This window comes from Podarcis pityusensis (assembly GCF_964106645.2).
Source record: "Podarcis pityusensis genome assembly, chromosome: 8".
NCBI classification, from domain to species: domain Eukaryota; kingdom Metazoa; phylum Chordata; class Lepidosauria; order Squamata; family Lacertidae; genus Podarcis; species Podarcis pityusensis.
The window spans coordinates 65771278-65792826 of NC_138033.1; the positions used below are offsets into that span (position 1 = coordinate 65771278).

General features: G+C 49.6%; 2 protein-coding genes across 3 annotated transcripts in view; one reads left to right on the plus strand and one right to left on the minus strand.

Annotated features, from left to right (window-relative positions):
- The first annotated feature begins 816 nt into the window (after positions 1-816).
- On the plus strand, positions 817-9203 carry AGMAT (agmatinase (putative)). The gene is made up of 7 exons (XM_081016172.1): positions 817-1322; positions 4176-4378; positions 5080-5128; positions 5423-5618; positions 7367-7546; positions 8282-8366; positions 8708-9203. The coding sequence occupies exons 1-7, from the start codon at positions 847-849 to the stop codon at positions 8779-8781; spliced, it is 1263 nt and encodes a 420-aa protein (XP_080872298.1). The 5' UTR covers positions 817-846; the 3' UTR covers positions 8782-9203.
- A 2440-nt stretch (positions 9204-11643) lies between these two features.
- The window catches only part of DNAJC16 (DnaJ heat shock protein family (Hsp40) member C16), a gene marked incomplete at its 5' end in the record, with an annotated part of 33566 nt that continues 23660 nt past the window's right edge, over positions 11644-21549 (minus strand). For both annotated transcript variants that reach the window (XM_081016068.1, XM_081016069.1), the window contains 6 exons: positions 11644-13953; positions 15470-15637; positions 16759-16854; positions 18325-18405; positions 19870-19946; positions 20291-20473. In XM_081016068.1, the coding sequence (XP_080872194.1) occupies positions 13560-13953; positions 15470-15637; positions 16759-16854; positions 18325-18405; positions 19870-19946; positions 20291-20473 (999 nt within the window). In that variant the 3' untranslated portion in view covers positions 11644-13559. The remainder of the gene's footprint in view (positions 13954-15469; positions 15638-16758; positions 16855-18324; positions 18406-19869; positions 19947-20290; positions 20474-21549) is intronic.

A 21549-nucleotide genomic window follows, 5' to 3' on the forward strand; every position in this document is an offset into this window, starting at 1 on the left:
AATCTCAGCTTTTGTTTTAAAACAAGTCAAGTCCTTAAGGCCATTTCTCACTTAGACATGCAGGCATTCCTTTGTCTACATGATTAAAAGGTGCCCTCCCTTCTCCTTCTCTTTATCTTTCCCTACTGAACGATTTGTTAATGTTTTAAGGGTCAAAACCCAGAACAGTGCCTGGCAGCAGAATGCTTAAAAGGACAGGAGCAGGAGATTTTGGGTTCTGTGCCAATGTCTTCCACCTCCCATCATTCCCATCACCTGCTGTCTGACCCTTTTGCCTGTTGTCCGCTGCCAGTTCGAAGTGCGAATCCCTCTTAACAAGGGGCGGTTCAACATCAAGTCAGGGTTGGGAAGCTGCAGGCAGGATGGGGGCCAGTGGGTGTGATTGCCCTTTGTGGACCACTTCGTTTGCCCCCCCCCCTTAAAAAACAGGTTTAAAAAGGCTTTCTGATCTATGGCCTGATAGCTTCTCTCTAAAGAACAAGGGATTTTTTTTTTTGAGCAGGAGGGAATTGGCTAGAAAGAAATAAAAGGCTTTGTAGAAGCTGGCATAACCTCACCCTCCTCTTAAAAAAGGTGGTTGTGTTGCTGAACTTAAACAGCTCTTAAGCAGCTAAGGCTTTCTGGTAGAAATAAGTCACCAACTCTAAAACACACATACTGGGCATGGTAAAAATCACTGTCTCTCCTCTCCACCCTGGAAAAAATAATCTTGAAATCCCAGCTGGAAATGAGACAGTGCCACCTAGTGAGAAAAAAGTCTCACTGACTGCAGAGGCTTCTGTTTCTCATTTGTGCCCTTTGAACCCGTCAAGGGAGGAGGCAGAGAGGCAGGCCCACTGGCTGTGCATGTTACGGGGGGAGTGTCTCTCCTGGAAATCTTTAAAGCTACCAGCTGCATCCTGTCTTGGGGGGTTCAGCATGGAAATCTTCTGTTCCTTGGGGCGCAAAGCCCTGTTGCAGGGGAAGGCATGTCAAACCAGCCTCGTCGTTGGCAAGCAGGTGTCCTGCAGAACATTCCCGACAAGCACATGTCGTGCTCAGCAGCTCAGCAGCAACAGCAGGGCTAACCCAGGCTGGCCTGGCTCCCTGCCCAGAACTCCCTGCGGTTCCTTCTTTGAAAGTTTCTACACCGGGAGTTTTCTCCCTCGTCGCCTTCTCTCCGATGCCCGCTCCAATGTGCCACCCAGTGCGGAGTTCGTGGCCAGACCCGTGGGGGTCTGCTCCATGTTCAAGCTGCCCATCCAGAATTCAGCAGAGGGTCTGGATGTGGCGTTTGTGGGGGTCCCTCTTGACACGGGGACCTCCAACCGTCCTGGGGCCAGGTGAGTGGGTTTGCTTTGGGAAGGGATTGAATGCTGCGTGACAAACTAGGCTTGGGTGGAGGGAGGCCACACAGCGGTGCTGTCAGGGTAGGACTTTGGGGGCCAGTCACCCAGGGTTCCCCTAATCTGCAGAATGAGCAGGAGGGTCCCCCAAAGTAGCAGAACTATCACACATTTTGACGCATTTGCATGACCATCGAAAGGGGCGAGGTTTCATTTAAAACCAGAAATTACCTAACTGCGTCAACAATCAAAGTTCAAAGTCCAGGCCTGGCTGAGAGTCTTAGCAGTGAAATGAAACAACCTTGGGGCTGTATCTCCAAAATTCTCCTTGGAGTTTGAGCAACCTGTTCTCCGTGCTTTGGAAACAAAAGTGATGTGATGCATTGGGAAATCTGTTATGTGTGGGTTTTTCTGAAAACAGGAAGACATTTGCACAGAGACCACACATACAGCAGTGTGTGTTAGGTGCCCAATGATGGGCCTCAAAAGTGAAATCGGAACTCAACTGTTAAAAGAGTTTGCCCCAAAGGTATTTTGAGCAGACCAAACCCCACCCTTCAATATCAAATTCTGATCCTCAAGCCTATTTGAAACTTATGCTTGAAATGGAATCAAACTGGCTTTCTTCTAGTTTTCTTAGTGTTTTCCTAATGTAAAATCAGAATTACAACAAATCAACAACAAAACGAAGTTATAAAACATAGGAGCAGTACAGAGGTTGTATTTTCCAAATAAATACGGAGCAGATAATGTAGAAAAATAGAAGCAGCAAAACACATTGTGAAAGCCGAATTATCCAGTTTGGTGGGGGAAGAGAATTTTGTTTATATAGATTGGACACATAAATAAAATCTCACCAAACAGCGCAGAAATGTTCTGGTTATTCCTTACCCTTAGAAATGTGTAATTTGTGAGCTATTATCTCTGCAGTTGCCAGAGTCAGTCCACATGCTTTTGTCCTACAATTAATCCTGTAGTGTCTTCCATTTCTGGGCCAAGTTAAGTTCCCACTGCAAGCAGGAAGAAGTTTCTTAGTTTGGAAAATCCTGCAAGTTCCTTAGTTTGGAAAATCCTGTTTGACATCCTGCAAGTTCAAAGGGGCAAGTTGCATGAATTGGCTCTCAACGGCAAGGACCATCTCCTGAAGTGGAGCTGTTGCAGCTGCAGAGGCCCATGACAAGACAGGAGAAACCCAGCAAGCAGGATGCGCCCTTGGCGGACCTTCTGTCAGCCTCAGACCACGGGGAAGTCATATGTTCAACATTTCTCTGCAGCTGTGACAAATGAAGAACATTTTACACAGAGAAACAATGGTTCTTTGACCTGCATAGCTCAGGTGGTTAGCGTGTGGTGCTGAAAACGCCAAGGTTGCAGGTTCAAACCCCTCATATTCTTGTATTGCAGGGGGTTGGACTTGGATGATCCTTAGTGTCCCTTCCAACTCTACAATTCTATTATTCTATATAATAGTGTGTTCCAGCATAGCTAAATTTCCCTTCAGCAAAAGGGGTTGTCTATGATTCTATATAACATATCCAAGTCTCCTGGGTATGATCTGAAATGTTTCCAGGCCACCTTGGGGTCCCTCTGACAATCACAGGCCATTTCAGCCCAGGGGAGAGATCCATCCCCTCAGCCTTTCCAACTGGACATGTGCTTTTAGATCAGTTTCCCAGCTGGTGTCTTGAATCCCTTTCAGCTGCTTTGGGATACCTCCACCTGCCCAGGCCTCCTCAGAGATCTCATCCTGCAGCACCAATTTGCTTCGTTTCCCTCGGTGTGTGCCAAGAAAACTTAAGTGAGCTGGGAAAGTTCTCTTCCTCCCATTGTTGGCCTTGTTGTCCATGTCCATCTTTGGGATGTTCAAATGCTTGTGTCATTTGATCAGGAAATAAGGCAGAACAGCCAGAATCAGTTCTCAGACATTCACAAAACTCATCCAGGCTCCAAGCTTGAGTGTGGAGTGGGGCCATTGGCAGTGCTAGGCCTCACGTGAAAGCCTAAAAGGGGCCCCTCAGTGTGGCTTTTTCACTGGGGCACCATCGCCCTGTCTTGTGAAGGAAATGACCCAGAAGCCCAGTTCCAGGGCATCAAGGCTGCGAGCTTATCAGGGGCTTTAGGCAAGGGTGAGAGACCTGTTTCCCAGGCCTATCTGGTCTTCAGGACCCTCCCTGGCCACACACCTCACAAGCCTTGCTTTGCACCCTCCTTGAGTGTTTGGGCCCAGCTGAGATGTGTCCTTTCCCTCTGAGAAAACCCTCTGCCTTACCTGGATGGAGGACACAGCGCGGTGTGTGGGTGGGTGTGGGTATTGTTACCAGAGAACTGGCCATTGTGTATACCATCCTCCCCCTCTAATTCTAAGCCACATGCTCAAATTTCTGTTGTAGACCGCCTCTTTCTGTGACATGTGTATGACATTTTTTCAGTGGTCTTTGGTTAAGGCACCAGGCAATTCCTAAAGTCTTTGCAAGTTCTTGTACACCCTTGTTTCTAGGTCCTCACCTCCTATGAAGCAGGGTAGGGGGACAGAATAATAAAGATCTGCCTTGCTTTCATGGGATCCTGCCTCAACTCACTCATCTCTGATCAATTAAAAACTTGGGGGACTCTGGGTCCCTTAAAAGGGGAGTTAGGCTGTTAAAGGCAACCCCCCTATTTTCTGGCACAGTGTGTGTGAAAAAACTAGGCTAGGTAAAAAGCACATACATTTGTCTCTGGCCCCTCCCACCAGCAGTATGTGGCCCTCAGAAGGAATGCTAGGAAGTAATGCAGCTCTCAGGCTGCCAAAGGCTCCCTACAGGGAGGCTGAGCACTACAAACACAGATGTTGCTTTTTCCCCACCTCAGGTTTGGTCCTCGCCACATCCGGGCCGAATCGTCATTGGTGAGATTGTTCAATCCAAGCACTGGGGCAGATCCGTACCATTCTCTTGTGGCAGCCGACATCGGCGATGTGAACGTCAACCTCTATAACCTGAAGGATAGCTGCCGACAAATCCGAGAGGCCTTTCAAAAGATAGTGGCACAGGGCTGTGTGCCCCTCACGCTGGGTAAGGATGTTGCCAAGCAGCCTGGGGCTGCGATAGCGCTGATCGCAAAGAGGCAGCTAAATTGGGGATGCTGTGGTGCCCCTTGGCAATTTCCTGGCCAGTAGTATTCCAGAAATCTAATCACCATGTGTTGATGTGGCAAGGTATCCCAAAGATCCCAAAGCAAAAAAAGGAGATCAGAAACCCTCCCAAAAGTAGAATCTGCCGCTTGAGCCAGCTGTCTCATTCTGCCTAAAGAACTAGATCTTATCCTGGCAACACCAAGGACAGAGCTTCCCAAACACATGCAATCTTAATATATGTACCGGCTAGGTACCCCTGACCATTAGGTCCAGTCGTGGCCGACTTTGGGGTTGCGGCGCTCATCTTGCTTTATTGGCCGAGGGAGCTGGCATACAGTTTCCGGGTCACGTGGCCAGCATGACTAAGCCGCTTCTGGCGAACCAGAGCAGCACACGGAAATGCCGTTTACCTTCCCACCAGAGCGGTACCTATTTATCTACTTGCACTTTGACGTGCTTTCTAACTGCTAGGTTGGCAGGAGCAGGGACTGAGCAACGGGAGCTCACCCCGTTGCGGGGATTCGAACCGCTGACCTTCTGATCAGCAAGTCCTAGTAGTTAAAGTAACATTAGAGAATGTATAGAAAGAAGAGGGAGGGGGCTCAATCTCACCATCAACCATATTATCTGCCCTTGCAGGTGGAGACCACACGATCACATATCCCATCTTGCAAGCCGTGGCAGAAAAGTGAGTCTAAAGTGAGAAACGGCACCAACAGTGTCAGGCAGCTTCTGCCAACCCTGTGGGCAGAGGGTAGGGAGGGGCATAGGGTGTGCGTGTACAAACTAGCCTCCTGTACAAAAGGTGTGATTTGCATCCGCTGCTCCGCCCGCCTTTGTCTCTGGCCCTGCCCATCACCAGCATGCAGCCCCCGGCAGATGGGCATGTGGTCCTAAGGGTAGAAAAAAAGCTTTCCCGCCTTCCCTGTAGTGGTCAAGTCATGCCATCTTGTTCCCTTAGCATCTCTCCTTCCTTCTGCAGGCACGGCCCTGTGGGGCTGGTACATGTAGACGCCCACACGGACACTGGAGACAAAGCGTTGGGGGAGAAGATCTACCACGGGACGCCGTTCCGGCGCTGTGTGGACGAGGGACTCCTGGACTGCAAACGGGTCGTTCAGATTGGAATCAGGGGTTCCTCCTACACTCAAGACCCTTACAAGTATTGCCGAGACCAGGTAAGATGGCAGGAGCCAGCCAGCAGTAGATCACAGTGAACAAGTTGGGAATTAGCTCTTTATTAGCAAAACAGGATCTGCACAGGCCTAATGAGCACAGCAGCTCATCTCCAGTAGGTCTTGCCCCCATGAAGCAGTTGCCAAGACTAAAGGTCCCTGCCTCCCCCCCAGCAGTTTATGTCTCCTCCTCTCCAGGGTTTTCCTCAAGCAATTAGAGACTATGCCTGCATGCTCTCCTCTGCCCTTTTCATGCCTCTTCTGGTCCTGGGAGACCAGCAAGGAGGGGAGCTTGCTGTGGCCAGTGAGAGAGATGCCTGTGGCTCTACACAAGCCTGACCCATCTCTGCCTCTTGGCCTCTCCTGCTTCGGTTTCTGCCTCTTATTCTGGACTTCACTCTGCCACAGATCTCCCTGTTCACTGAGTCCTGTTACCTCTTCAACTTCCAACACCTTCTCTTCCCTGTCATCTTCCTCTTTTCCCTCTGACCACCTTTCCTTGTCCCATCACCAATCCCCGGGCTCTGAGCCTTCTTCTCTTGGTGGTCCCCCAGCTGGTTCCTCCCACCGTTCCTCTTCGTCTAACCAATCCATGACATCAGACCATGTCAAACTTCTAATATTATGCCCGCCCAATACAGTCATACCTTGGGTTGAAGTAGCTTTGGGTTAAGCATTTTCGGGTTCTGCTCCATGGCGACCTGGAAGTAATGGAGCGTGTTACTTCCGGGTTTTGCCGCTTGCACATGCGCAGACGCTCAAAATGATGTCATGCACATGCACAGAAGCAGCAAATCGTGACCCGTGCATGTGCAGATGTGGGTTGCGTTTGCTTCAGGATGCGAACGGGGTCCGGAACGGATCCCATTCGCATCCAGAGGTACCACTGTACTACTCATGCCTAGCGTTACTCATTCGTTATTACGCACCTAAAAATAAATCACGAATATATAGTGCTTATTTATAACCCACCTTTCCTCCAAAGAGCTTCAAGTGCTCACAGGCTTTCAGCTCCCCATTTTGTCCTCACAACAACCTTGCAAGGTAGGTAAAGCTGAGAAAGAGTGACCGGCTCAAGGTCACCCAGTGAGCTTGATGGAGGTCACCCAGTGAGCTTCATGGCTGAGTAGTGGTTTGAACCCTTGTCTCCCAAGTCTTAATCCAACACACTAACCCTTAACACACACTGGTTCTCTGTGTGAAATACAGTAAAAAAGAAAACCAGGCCTGCATACTCTGTGCATGCTGAAATATTCAAATTGCAGGCTACCCATATTCTGTACCCAGGAAGCCAGATTCTGCAACTTGGATAAATTGTGGGAGAACATGCACATTTTCTATCCCGCCTCCCGGATATCACTAGTCGCTAGACAATACAACCCCACCTTCAGGCATGGAGAGTCTCACTTGGATTCTCCCTTTCCACTTTCTAAAGTTCACCAGGCATTGCTCACACACTTTTAAGCCTATCTCGATAAGGACTAGAAACTTGATCATTCTAGGATTTTAAGGAAGCTGGTTTCTTCTGTATCAGTTCTCTGCATCTACACAGCCTTGTTTGCAGTCTTGAAAGGACAAGAAAATAAGGAGAGGCACCTTCCTCTGTTCCTTTTCATGGGAGAACACTTGTCAGGTGTCAGCTGTGGGGCCAGAGAGCAAATTTACACCTGCACAGCTGCAAAGTTAGATACCTTATCGGTATGATGACCCTGGGGTTCTCCATTCCAAAGCTTTCGCCGGTGTTTTAACAGGGTTTCCGGGTGGTGCTAGCAGAAGACTGTTGGATGAAGTCGCTAGTCCCTTTGATGGCAGAGGTGAGGAAGCAGATGGGAGACAAGCCTGTTTATATCAGCTTTGACATCGATGGAATAGACCCTGCCTACGCCCCTGGCACTGGGACACCCGAGATTGCCGGCCTGACTCCTTCGCAGGTAAAATAAGTGTGCAGAAACGCAAGCAGTACAGGTCTAAGCAAGACGTTTGCTGCGTTGCTTTGGCTTCTAGGGGGTCGAGCTTTGTCTGAAACAAAAGTGGGGAACTTGTGGCCCTCCAGATGTTGCTGGGCTGAAAATTCCCATCATCCCTGATCCTTGGCTGTGCTGCTTGGAGCTGAGTCCAGCGACATAGTAGGGCCTTAGTAACTGCAGACTTTGCTTTACCTTCTTCTGACTCGGAGGTTACCAGTTGCATCAGTCTGTTCAGTTGCAGGCGTTTGTGCCTATTTTTCAATCTGGTTGGATCCCAGATACGCAAAGACCTCCTTCTGTAGAAGGGGCGAGGAATCTTTTCCAGCAAAAGGGCCTCCCGGATAATCTTTTAGAGGCCATGTGCTGGTGGCAGATGGCACCAGAGTCAGAAGGGGATGGAGCAAACAACAAATATAAATCTTACCTTTGTAGGCAAGGAAGAGGCATTATCAAGGGTTAGCGGCATAGGCTAAACATTCCTGGAGTGTGCAAAACAGGGGCAGAGGGGTGTGGCCTGGCTAGAGGGGGTGTGGCATAGACTGAAGAGACTCCCAAGGGCTGGAGAGAGGAGCTTGAAGGGCCACATTCAGCTCCTGGGCCAGACTACAAAATGCATTTTCCCTCCACTCATTTAAGTCACTTAATTCTAGAGCCTCTCCCTGCCCTTGACCCACTTGCCTTCTCTTGATTTTCAAACAGGCGCTGGAGATTATTCGCGGCTGCCAAGGCCTGAATATCGTTGGGGGCGACCTTGTTGAAGTGGCGCCGATGTATGATGCTTCCGGTAAGTGGTGTATCTTGGCATCTGCCGCTTTAGCGACAACCTGAATGGGGATACTTGATCCCCCCCAAAAATGTAAGGATCCTGCTTGGGTCCTCTTGACAAGAGCAATGTCTAAGCTCTGTGAAGACCCTCTCGCAGCACATCCAAGAAAGTAAGACACTACAAGCCCCATTTTATGGACTGGAGAACTGAGGTTTAAGTGGGGGAAACACCACAGCAGCTCCCTTCTCTGGCTACCCTGAAGCATAGTCAGTCAGCCGATTGCTCTCTCCATAGCAGCCAAGGGTTGGGAGAGGCAGCAAGTTCCTTAATTTGGCTTTCTGCTCCTTTTGCTTACACAGGTAACACAGCACTCCTGGGAGCAAATCTGCTCTTTGAAATGCTGTGCGCCCTCCCACAAGTCAAGAGGACATAAACCGTTCCAGGGAAGCTTCCGATTCACGCTAAAGGTGCTCGTAATGCACAAGGACCTCCCTGCAGACCTGCAAAGAATCAGAACGTTGCGTTTTTAACTTTGCTGGATCTGTGCAACTCTCTGCCTGCTACCAGCACCCTTTCCTGACATCTACAGCAATAACCAGGACAGCTGAAAATGTGCAGGGTTGACACAATGGGAGACGGCTAACCAGCAAACGCAAGTTCTGGGAATCTTTGATTTTGTGGGGAAATTAAGTTGCTAGCCCTCATTGCTGCTGGAAGAAAAACCAAAAAATGGAGCACAGGACACAGCCACCCAATACCTAAGAGCACCTGGCAATGTAAGCCAAGTCCCAGCCTTTCACCAAGAGCGTAGTAGTTTGCATAAAAGGCACATGCAAATAAATGAATGTATAAAGAGTGCCGGATGAGAACATATCCCTGGGAGCCTCAGAGCCAAGATGGGATAGCCAATGGGGTGTCCTCTGTATGTTTCTAAACTGCAGCTCCCAACATCCCTGATGGGAGTCCAACCACATCGCAAGGTCACCATGCTTCTCCTGCTCTGCTACATCAAAACAGAGGTCCATGTAATCCATAGTCCTCTCTCCTTTGGCAGCCATCCAGACACCTTCAGTGAGTCCACGAGCAGGGCATGAAGGCAACAGCCTCCTCTGTTCTTTGTCCCAAAGTTAACTGGTATTCGCAGGTATACTGCCTTTGAACTTGGAGGCTCTATTTATACCTCTCCATCGTAATCTCCTGTTAAAGCCATCTTGTGTCTGTGAGTTCCACAAATTCAGTTCTACATTGTGTGAAGGGCAGGGGAGGGGGGCAGGGGAGGGTAGAGAGAAAGGGAAGAGAGAAAACCCCAGGAAGGTCTCCCACAAAAGGCACCGAACTCAATCCAATGCCATGGAAATTTAACAGTGTGAGAGTTGGCTCCAAATTGCACTGTGCCGCCACCATTAATTTATCATCAAGAGTCACTTGGAAGCACCAAACCGTATTCTGAACACACATTAAAATAGTTTTATTTCAGTTGCAGATTCTGTAAGAGTCTTAAAGCAAAACCAAAATAAAATTAGGGCCTGTTCACAAATACAAAAAAAGAAGAAGACAATTTGCCCAATAAATTATTTATTCCCCACCCACCCAACCCAAGAGTATCAAAAGTGCAAAATGTTCAGCTTTCTTTTCAAACCAATCCCTCCACCTGGGCTGGATTATTCGTATCAGTTTCTGACAAACATTTCTACAGAACACAGAAGACAAAATGGCCGTCACAGGGAGGCTGGGGTGGGGGGAACCAAACACATTGAACGTCAAAGGAAAAGTCGACAACGCACAGGAGGATCGGACAATATGCTATCACTTCCCTGCTAAAGGCATTAAGCTTCAGGTTCTAGGAAGTTTGAATAAGAAAGGCTTTGTATGGTTGTGTCTGTGCATCATGGGGAGTCCTCAACCATGGTTTACGGTGCACGAGCAAATCACACCCTTCCCGCTTATGCCTTGGAGGAAACAAACTGTGACCCTTGATTTAGCGTTGGATCGTGGCTTGCTTGGCTCCATCAAACCACAAGAAGCAGGGCAAGAACAGATCTCGGCTGCGAATTGTGGTCTGCCTTCCCCTGCTGCGAGTTGGGAGGGGCAAAACGGGCGCAATTTTGCTCGTGTGCCGTCAAGACACGGTTTGCGGCTCACCGTCACGTTTGAGAACCAACAAGCAGGCAGTGGAAGCATTCTTCTCCCAAAAGCTCCGAGAGAAGGTTGTCAATTCTATAGCAATTTCTGTTAACGGGATTAATGGATTAAATTTAGTTAGCAGAAGGTACCTGGGTCTTTTGGCAAAGGAGAGGCCTGGGCTTAGCGTTACAGGTGGTGAAGTTCTCTGCGTGGTCCTCAGAGCCGATGACAATCGCACGCAGACGCTAAATTCAGCATCAACAAAAGAGAGGGGAGCCTTGCATGAATTTGGCACCCATGCAATTGCACTGAGTTGAGGATTGCTCCCTTCATACAAGAGCCAAGCTGCGTGGGAGAGGAAGGAGTGATATACCCAGTCATGTTTTAAAACTGGGCTACGAGAGCTACCGTTGACCACTGATTCACCAGCGGTAGTTGCTGGGACACTTGTTGTCCAAGGCCGATTGCAGAACGATAGATGGCAGGAAAAAGCTAGGGCGTCCTCCCCACCCCAGCTTCTAAACCCCACAGCATCCTGAACTCCCACTGAGGATGCAGAGCTCATTTTGAGGGCTCCACCCTCTACTTTTCCCCTGGACCTTCTTCTACCTAGAAAGCTCCACCGACTGCATGCGAAGGTGTTCCTGTGAAACCCGAGAACGGGCAAAGCTTTCCCTGTCATTGGAACCTGGCAGTATATTAATTCTTATCCCAGTGCTATTTGTTACAAAGAACACATCATTAAAACAGTGCTGATTTCTTTGCCAGCACACCCTACGTATTTCTTAAATCGCTCGCTGAGGCACACAAGTTCATTTGCCCTCAAAGGGACAAGGCAGCTTCCGATTATCTGCTCGGCGGCAGCTGCTTAATTCTCTTCTCTCTCATTCGTTTCCGGACATTCCTGGAGGGGATCCTTACGGAGGAGCTGACGACAGTTCAAAATGTCCCCCAGAAGCTCCGCTTAAAGGCACCTTGCACCGAAACCCCTGACGGTTGTCAGTAGGATCTCTCTGACCTACTTCCGTGGAAACCCGACGCTCTTGCAGAGGCCGTCCTATTCGACAGATGGGTGACTGCGGTACAGGAACTACATCACCCTCCTCTATTAAAGGACAGGCTTTTTGCTTGCCTTGATAGGCAGGTAGCAGGTGCACCACTATTTCTTGGGGGTGGGGGGGAAGGATCCACCCAGAGTCACTCCTGTGATGAGGAAAGCCCCAGTACAAACAAACCGGCACTTCAGAGAGCTCTTGCGAGAGGCAGACTGCTTGCTCTGTTTTTCATTTTTCTTTTAAAGAAAGAACACACCAAGCACATCCCATCCCCAATTCCCCATTGCAAGGCACCACTAGCAAGTCAGCAAGACATTCTATTTCCAAGAGCTGTTCTACACACTGCAAAGTTCTGGGCCACTCTTGTGAGGTTCGGCTGTCCTATTTTTGAATGAAAAAGTAGAGAGCAAGCACATCAGGGAGAAAGCTCTGCTACATCTCTCTCTCTCTCTCTCGGATGTGCTACGCAGAGGAGTGGCTCATTTCTTTTTGTTTTTGCATGGGAAGCTTCCAAATATACGCCCCACGAACCCACCCAAGACGCATGGCCCACAGTGCGTCGTGTTGTAGGGTTGCATCCAACTAAGTGCTACTCGGAGCAGACCCCCTAGAGTCAATGGACCTAAGTTATAATTATGTGCATCGACTTTGATGCGCCTGCGTCCCCTGAGTAGGACTGGAATTAGATGCAACCCTTGGGCTTAAATTTAAATTAGAAAGCAATCCGCAGTTTAAAAATGTGACCACTCCTATGGCTCCAAGGAAAAAGTCAACCAGATCAAGGTGAGCGGCACATTCTGAGAGGCGGCAGGAGGGGAAGCAGCTGGGCAGCCGTGGCCCTTTGTAAACAAACAGGCCCCTGGAAACCTGCTTCAGAAAAGGGTGACAAGGGTGCCCTGCCCTAAGAGGAAGGCAAGAAAGAAAGAAATCACATTGCCATGGAACAGACACCCGGGAAGTTCAGTAGTTTGGCATTTGAATCCTAACCTTATCCTGGGAGAGGCCATGTTGAGAGAGTCAATTTCAGCTCCTTGATACAGAGAAATGTCGCTCAGTTACTGTCCTACAGATGTATTGTTGCTGTTTCAGGGCGGGAGGGGAAGGGATGTCCAGGGAACGACTCACAAGCAGGAGTTGGTGCCTTCCACAAACATACACACATACACACACAGCTATTGGCTAGCAGCAGTCCGTAGCTCTATGGATGTGGTTCTGAGAGTATGGCTGTAAAACTACAAGTCTTTCGGAGAAGAGGACAAACCAGACAGCAAGCAGGAAGGCATCGAAAGGGACATACATTTTAAAATGGCTCATTGCTTCTCGTACAGTGTTTGCGGCTCAGCTGGCCACTCCCTGCCCTGCTGAAGGCTGAGCTAGTCAACTCTACCTGTTGGATTATATTGCACCCAGGGCTGGAGGGGGGCATGCAAATGGGTTGCTAGTACCTTCCCCCCCCCCGCCCTTATACACATCCTGCCCTGTCAGCTATTTGGTACATACAATGGATAACGGGGCATGTGTGGGAAACCAACAGGTAGGGATGATTACAGCTCTCTGTAGACTGCGTGGGGGGAGAGTGGCAGCAAAAGAAAACCAAAAACATTTAAACCATCCATAGGCAAAGAAGAGAGTTCCCACAGCAGCAAGGCTTTCATCGACTTTGGAGAAAAACCCAGAGGCGGAACTGGAGCAGGCTGGGACAGCGGGGGGTGGGGTGGGGTGGAGGACAGGGGCACCAACTGTGAACCAGTTTCGATTGTACGGCTTCCAAGCATTCAAACCATTTGGTACGAAGAGCAGGCATCAGTGCATTCACCGCCATGATCGCTCCTAGGTCAAAGGCGCGGGAAGGATGTTTCTAACTCACTGGGCCTAGGAGGATTCATCTAAAAAGCTACCGTCTATTCCGACACTTCAGAAAGAGAGATGCTTGCAGTTGTCCTCTTTCAACGTCTCTGCTGAGATAGAGTTTCTCTTTCGAAAAAACTCTTTTTATCCTTTTTCAAAATTTCATGCCGCTGCTGTTGTTTTTTCAGTCTAGCGCAGGCCACAAGGGAATATAAAACCTTTGCAGGGACCCTTCCAACAGACGCTCCATCCACAGGGAGAGCTTGTTGAGTTTGTTTTTCACCAACCTCGCCCCCGGGCTGCAAGAGGAAGACTTCCCACGGACCTCCCCCAGGTCAGATTCATCACAGGGCATCCCCGGGGCATCCCCGTCCTCCTCCGACTTGCGAGGCTTGAAGAGGCAGAAGTATTTCTTGTGCCCGTTCAGGGCCAGGACGTAGCCCGTGTAGTCGCGCTCCAGGAAGTGCTTGTCGTACTGGTTGGGGATGGGGGCGGCGTCTTGCGCAAACTCCAGGACGTACTCCAGCCACTCCCGATGCTTGTCCAGGTTCAGGAAGGAGAAGTGGAGGCAGTTGCTCCTGGGAAAGGGATGCGGGAGGGGGTTATAGCATTGTAGAGTTGGAAGCGACCCCCCAAGCCCAACCCACCGCAATGCAGGAATCTCAGCTGAAGCATTCGTGGCAGATAGATAAAAGGGGTTACTTCTAGCATCCCGATCAGAACCCAGTACAGTGGTACCTCGGGTTAAGAACTTAATTTGTTCCAGAGGTCCGTCCTTAAACTGAAACTGTTCTTAACTTGAGGTACCACTTTAGCTAATGGGGCCTCCCGCTGCCGCAGCACGATTTCTGTTCTCATCCTGAAGCAAAGTTCTTAACCTGAGGTAATATTTCTGGGTTAGTGGAGTCTGTAACCTGAAGCGTATGTAACCTGAAGCGTATGTAACCCGAGGTACCACTGTAAGCTTAGAAGCTGAAAAACAACAGAAGAGCTTGGGGGGGGGAGCGTCTAATCCCGTCTCTGGCCCTCCAAACCAAGCTTTCTGGCCCTCTAAGACCCCATAATTTTGGTGGTGGAAAAAAAAGAGAAAAATTAAAGTGAAGAGGTTGGGATGCCCCTAGTGTGGAGTGGCCACACACACTGCTTGAGGCTGGCTGGGGTGAATATGGCATTTGGGCCAAAAATGGTTAGCCACGTCCTTGAGCTAAAGCAACTGCCTTGATCAAAGTCGGGGAGGGAAGGGCCTGGGTTGGAGACTCAAGAGCTGGTTATGTGACCCTGCCTGCCAGGGTAGGCTCACTGGTTCCTGCATGCCTCCAGCCAGGGAAGGGAGAGCTCCTCAGGACTCAAAGCAGATTAAATTGATCTGTCCTCTACCCCACCCCACCGCCACAAGCAATTCAATTTTGTTCAGACCCTGCTGAACCCCAATCAAGGCCACAATGGGACTTAGCCCATCACCCAGTAGCCCCTTGAGAAATACTCATTTCCTGGATCTACTTATGACCTGCAAGCCAGCAGCATGTCTGGCACAGGGGAATGAGACATCCTCCCATTTGAAATTGGCGCCGCAACCACACAACTGCGAGGGGTTCCTATCCAAGTCAGAGGTGGATATAGGGGCAAGTCCTCCCCACATATCTGAAGCGAGGAAGATACATAGGAAAGCTGCCTTGAAACAGAGTCAGGCCACTGGTCCATCTAGCACAGTACTGTTGACACTAACCAACAGCAGCTCTTCAGGGTTTCAAAAAATAGCCTCCCCTAGCCTTCCCAAAGCCAGAGGAAAGACCCAAGGGATAAAAATGGAGAGGACCGGGATGAGGAGGTGATTTTAAGCCCCATTTCAGCACAGCCCAACTACCGTTTTGCAGCCTCAAGCTTCCCATCTACAGAATGGGCACAAAAGGTGACCAACTTCACCGTGCTGTTGCAAGAGTGACACAAGACTGTAAACGGGGTAATCATCACAGACGCAATAAGCGTCCTGCTCTTCCGTTTAGACTCTGGAAGGCTGCAAATGCCCTTTTTTTTCTCCCACGGCATGACACACCTGCAAAATAACTCTGGCCAGTGACGGTGCCCCACACTCACCCAGTGAAAGTGTAGACCTCCAAGGCAAACTTCTGCAGGAGAGGCGTCTTGGTGGGGTTGGAAAGGATCAGGACCACGTTCATGTGCCCAGGCCTCAGGCGCACCAGGTTGCTTGTGTAGGTGATATCCGTCAGCTCGGTCACTTCGACGAAGCCCTTCTTGGGGATCCTGTGGGGGAAGGGGAGAGAGAGAAAAGGCTCAGCAGGAAGCAAGGAGAGCCACCTGCATGGGAGCAAGGGGAAGCAGCAGAACTTTAGCATCTATATGTCCACAGAGCTCTACAGCCTTGAGAAAAGCCGCTGTGAAAAAGGCTGTCTTGGAGGAAGCTGCCTTCTATGAAGGTGGACCTTTTGGGTCCATGTAGTTTGCTACTGTCATCTCTGATTGGAGCTGTCTGACCGAACCTTCTGCATGCTGGGATGGCTCAGTCAGTAGAGCATGAGACTCCTAATCTCGGGGTTGTGAGTTCAAGCCCCACATTGGGCAAAAAGATTCCAGCACTGCAGGAGGTTGGACTAGATGACCCCTAGGCCCCCTTCCAACTCTACAATTCTATGCAAAGCAGATGCTCCACCCCAGAGAGCTTGCAGCCTTTCCCCAGTTTCAGCTGCACATGCACTTTCAGCCACTTTCCCCTGGACAAGCCAGGTAGAAGGTTCTCTGCTTTCTTCCATCCTCGTTCTCTCTCATCATATCTGCCCAACCTTCTCAGCCCAACAAGCCTCCCAAACCCCCTTCAGATGTCTCCTCTGAGACAATGGAGGCCTGAGGAAGCTGCTGCAGATCACGTCACACTGGCTGGCTGCAGTTCTCCAGGGTTTCAGAGAGGAGCTTGCTAGGAACTGAGCTGGAGAGCTGCTGCAGGCTGAACAGATGCTCCGTCACTGAGCCAAAGCCCACTCACGCTGCGGTGGAAGGCATGCAAAGGTTTGCGTTTCAGCAGGGCCTGGGACAGAGTCGTTGCCCCAGTCGAACAGGCAGCCCAGGTCAGAAATTGGCTGCCGGCAAGGGGCAAACAAGGCCCAAGAGTCCATCTCTATCACCTCTAGTGAAGGCTACGCTTCTAGACCCCTGGCCACTGCCTCTGGCCCAGGAGACGCAAAGGCCAACCCCAGGAAAGCAGAGTGCTAAGCTACGGAAGCACTTGCCAACCTGGTGCCCTGCGGATAGATCTGGACTACAGATCCCACCATCCCTGGCCACTGGCTGTCTTGGCTGGGGTTGATGGGAGTTGTTGTCCTGTACACCTGGAGGACTTCAGGCCGGTGAAGGCTGAACTAAGGAGAAACCTGTTATCTTTGGTGAAACTTGTGTCGTTCTTCTCGCCCTTCGGAGGGTTTTCGTCCTTCTTGGCGGGAGGCGAATCTCTCTCGTCGCTCGAGTCGCTGAAAAACAGCAAGTTGTGCTTTCAGGCGGGGAAGAGGCTGGGGGATCACGGACAGGGTCAGATCAATTCATCTGCAGTGTGACTATTGTGTGTCTAAAAAGGTATAGGGACCCCTGACCATTAGGTCCAGTTGTGGCCGACTCTGGGGTTGCGGCGCTCATCTCGCTTTACTGGCTGAGGGAGCCACCGTACAGCTTCCGGGTCATGTAGCCAGCATGACTAAGCCGATTCTGGCAAACCAGAGCAGTGCACGGAAACGCCGTTATTCCCATTTTCCATTTACTGTGAGTATTTGCTTTAAAACCCCTTGATTTTATCTATATCCTGATAATTTTATTAGGTCTTCTGTTTATACTATTTTTAAAAAAATAGTTTTTATTAAAGATTTCCTATTATTTTATGTAAGCCACCTACAGAGCTTGGGTTTTATCCAATGCTGGTACTACTAAGAGGAGACCCAATGAAGTTAATAAACATTAAAAATCAATAAAGCTAGGAATGGGGGAGGTGGGGGTGGTGAGATTACAAAACGAAGGGGAAAACAGAGAAGAGAATGGGGTCTTTCCAATGTTGGCGCCCTGGTTTTGAAAAGCTCTCCCTAGAGAAGCTCACTTGGTGCCTCCATCGGTTGAATGATTGTATTTTATCGTCTTCAGTTTGTGAACTGCCTGAAAGATGTGGTGAGGGACAGCCCATCCCGTTTTGCCGCCTGAGAAAAAATGGGAAGGTGTTCCCGTTGCCAAAGTCTCCCTTACATGGGTTGCAGGTGGCACCCGTGAAGCGGCAACAGATTCCAGCAAGATCTCGCTAGAAGCCACTGCCACTTCTCTGCCATTGGCAGAGGTGCCGGGATGCCCGCAGGGGTGCCGCCTCTTGGGGTTCTGCCACCTGAGGTGGCTGCCTCAGCCTGCCTCATGAGCGGGCCGGCCAGCCAGCCCTTGATGTGGTTAAGTAATAATAATAATAATTTTTATTTATACCCCGCCCTCCCCAGCCAAGACTGGGCTCAGGGCGGCTAACAACCAATAATAAAAACATGTTGATTAAAATACAACTTAAAAAACAATATTAAAATACAACATTAAAACATTAGGATGCAGCCTCTTCACAGGAGGAGAAAGGAAAAAGAAAGAGGAGAAGGGAATCAAACTGATTCTAAGCCAAAGGCCAGGTGGAACAACTCTGTCTTACAGGCCCTGTGGAAAGAAATCAGATCCCGGAGGGCCCTGGTCTCATGAGACAGAGCGTTCCACCAGGCCGGAGCCAGTGTTGAGAAGGCCCTGGCTCTGGTTGAGGTTAATCTAACTTCCTTAGGGCCCAGGACCTCTAGAGTGTTGCTGTTTATGGACCTTAAGGTCCTCTGTGGGGCATACCGGGAGAGGCGGTCCCATAGGTACGAGGGTCCTAGGCCGTGAAGGGATACAAAGGTCAAAAAATACCTACCTACCTACTACATACGGCTGCTTACCTGAAAGCCTGAACGATAACAGTCCCAAAAAGGATGAAGAGGGCTGAGAATATCAGCGATAAGAGGGGCATCATTTCTCTCCTGCAAAAGAGGATCGCCAATGAGGGCCGGTGTCAAACCAAATCCGCAGCCTGTGCCTTCTTCCCCCACCTCTGAATGGGCTGCCTCCCGGGAGAGGTGAAAATGGAATCAATACAAGAATTGGCTCCCTTCTGTCCATCTTTGCTGTCCTCTCCAGTTCCCTCACCCTTGTGCCCCTTAGGAAGTACTGTGCTCCCTCAACGGCCCAAGGTCTGAGAGGAATTTTGTTACAAAGGTTCGAATTGTTATTACACTGTTTTGCACATTCAGGCATGCTTTATAGCCTGCATCAAATATATTTGCAGGGGGAAAAATCACTACAGTGGTGCCCCGCAAGACGAATGCCTCGCAAGACGGAAAACCCGCTAGACGAAAGGGTTTTCCGTTTTTGAGTTGCTTCGCAGGACGAATTTCCCTATGGGCTTGCTTCGCAAGACGAAAATGTCTTGCGAGTCTTGAGATTTTTTTTCCGCTTTCCCCCCCCTTTATCTAAGCCGCTAAGCCTTTAATGGCCTTTTAGCAGCTAATCTGCTAAGCCTTTAATAGCCGCTAAACCGCTAATAGCGCTAATCCGTTAAACCGCTAATAGGGTTGCTTCGCAAGACGAAGAAACCGCTAGACGAAGACACTCGCGGAACGGATTAATTTCGTCTTGTGAGGCACCACTGTATTAATATTAGGTGGCAGCAGCAATAATAATAATAATAATAATAATAATAATAATAATAATAATACAAACACAATGGTCTACTAATGGCTCAGGAGAGGGAGAGCAACTCCTGGTGGTCAAGAAGCAGAATGTCTCCACCCAAAGCGCTGACTAGCGGCCCACCCAAAACTGGCTCAAACCGCTTTGACAGTCTTAACTTTTGCCTTGAGCACTTCTAATTCCATGCAAATTTTACACTTTATCATAGGGGATCGTGGTAAATGCATGAAGATCCAGAATGTGCAAACGGAAGGAATCAGAAGAGAACCTGTCCGGGTTCAACCTGGAAGTCCCCTCTCCCTGCAGCAGATCTCCTCACTGCCAGTGACCCTGAAGAGCCACTGGATCCTGATATTCGCTGTCCCTCCCCCCGCCAGCTGCCTAGGCTCCCGGCTGGCTCTCAGACTTGCTCCCTTCCTCTCTAAACAAGTACCTGCTCTACCTGCCCTGCCAGATCAGGCCACTGCCCCATCGAGTCCAGCATCCTGTTCCCACCCAGATACTGGTAGGAAACTGGCAAGCAGGACCCGAGCACAGGAGCAATTCTTCCCCTCCTGTGGTTTTCAGAAACTGGTATTCTGAAGCATTATTGTCTCTGAATGTGGAGGCGGAACACAGCCATTTGGGTTAGTAGCCACTGAGCCATCTTCATAGGAATCAGCACAACATGCCTAAACGTTAGAAGGCCACCCCCGGTTTCTGACACTCCAATAATGCGAATCAAGGAAAGGCTGCTATTAATGCAGAGTCCATACCAGTTGCTGTGAAAGAGGCTGTCCCAGCTGTCTGATATATAGTCGATGGCGGAATAGATCCATCGGAGGAAGAAAACCTGTGATCACACCGAAAGAGCAGAGGGGAAAGGGTGATTCCGATCCATCAGCTACAGATTCTGTTCATTATTCTGGCATTTAAATGAATGCAGCAAACCTATGCAGGTCTACTTAGATGTAACCCCCAATGCATCCAATGGGATTTACTCCCAGGTAAGTGCAGAGGATAGCAGCCTAAAGCATGTGCAGCTATGTCCAAGGAAATGTATTAGCACCAGGCTGTGAGTCTATTTACTCATCTCGATGTAGAGAATTAAAGGCTTTTTGCATCGAGATCCCATCACCCTCAAACACACACACACACACACACGCTTGTATCCTGTTAAACGCCCACAATGCTTACAGGAGCAAGTTCATCGTTTAAGTCTGGCAGGATGGTATCAGAAGAGAGAATGCCTGGGTCTGTCCTCAGCTGATCCAGGAGGTCCAGAAGAATGAAGTTGTCCTCTTCACTGCCGCTCCAGGGTTCGTCGAGGGCTTTGTAGACTACTCGCCCGGCATTGTTACGCCTCTCCAAGATGACCACCTGGGCGAGAAGCAGAGGGTTAAACCACAAGCTGGTGTGGGGGAGTTTTCAATACAGCTTTAGAAAAACCAGCCGTGGCTTCCAAGAGTGTGCCTAGCCAGGAGCGAAGGAGCAGGTTTAGGGCTTCACTTGAGCCCAGAGCCCGAAGCCTGAAGCTCCAGGCAACAGGAAATCTTTTGTTGGGATTTTGCCTATGTGCAGCTTCACACAAAGCAATTAAGAGTTGGCTGAAGGCCAAGAAGACTGAGCAGAGGGAGTTATTCTGCCTAGAGATATGGGACCTTGGATATAGCTCTACTATTGGTTAAGGTCTCCACACAGGCATGGTGACTCATGACCTTCCCTGACTGGGTAGTGTGTTGGTCAGTGTGGTGTTCTGAGAGTCGTTTGGAGTTTGTTAAGAGAGCTAGTTTAAGATCCGTTTCTGTTCTTGTATATAGTAACTTGTGAGTCTGCTGTAAATAATAAACACCTCTAAGTAACCAAGTTACTAGTAGCAGCGTCTTGTCCCTGCTTCCTCCTTCCTTCCTGCAACTGATCGCTCCTGGAAGTCTGTGTATGCTCTGCTACATTCAACTGGGTCTGGCTAAGATCCTGCAACAGGTCAAAGTTGCGAAACACCAATATCTTTGCCCCACAGCACAGATAAAGACGTGGTGTCTTTGGCCCATTACATCCAGGTGGGAGTTACCTGGCCTTCTGCCATCACCTGCAGTTGGAGATTCATTGCCTCACCCACTCAGTTCCTCTGCCTGAATGGGCAGTGGCAAAATGATGCATGGACTTAATCCCTATTTTTCACAGCCCTGTAACCACCCCCACCACCCCCACACTTTATGTTCCCATCCTGGCCTTCTACAAGAAAATGCTTCCACAAGAAAATGGTGGTGGTGGGGAGGAGGAGAATCTCTAGGCCACTGGCCTACTTAGGCCTGCCAAGTCTCCCCGTTTGGCTTGCGAGGCCATTTTGGCTAGGCCAAAAAGAACTGTCACATTGGGCGGATCCAGCCTGCAGACAAGGCAGTGAAATTAGGGCTTTATGATTCATCTCAACCCATTTTTTTCATGTTTTCAGT

Bases quoted from the DNA above. Each gene is read 5' to 3' on its own strand.
- AGMAT (XM_081016172.1), top strand. From the start codon at position 847: ATGTTACGGGGGGAGTGTCTCTCCTGGAAATCTTTAAAGCTACCAGCT. The intron at 5,129-5,422 runs GTGAGTCTAAAG...TTCCTTCTGCAG, and splicing joins TTGCAAGCCGTGGCAGAAAA to GCACGGCCCTGTGGGGCTGG. The intron at 8,367-8,707 runs GTAAGTGGTGTA...TTGCTTACACAG, and splicing joins GCCGATGTATGATGCTTCCG to GTAACACAGCACTCCTGGGA.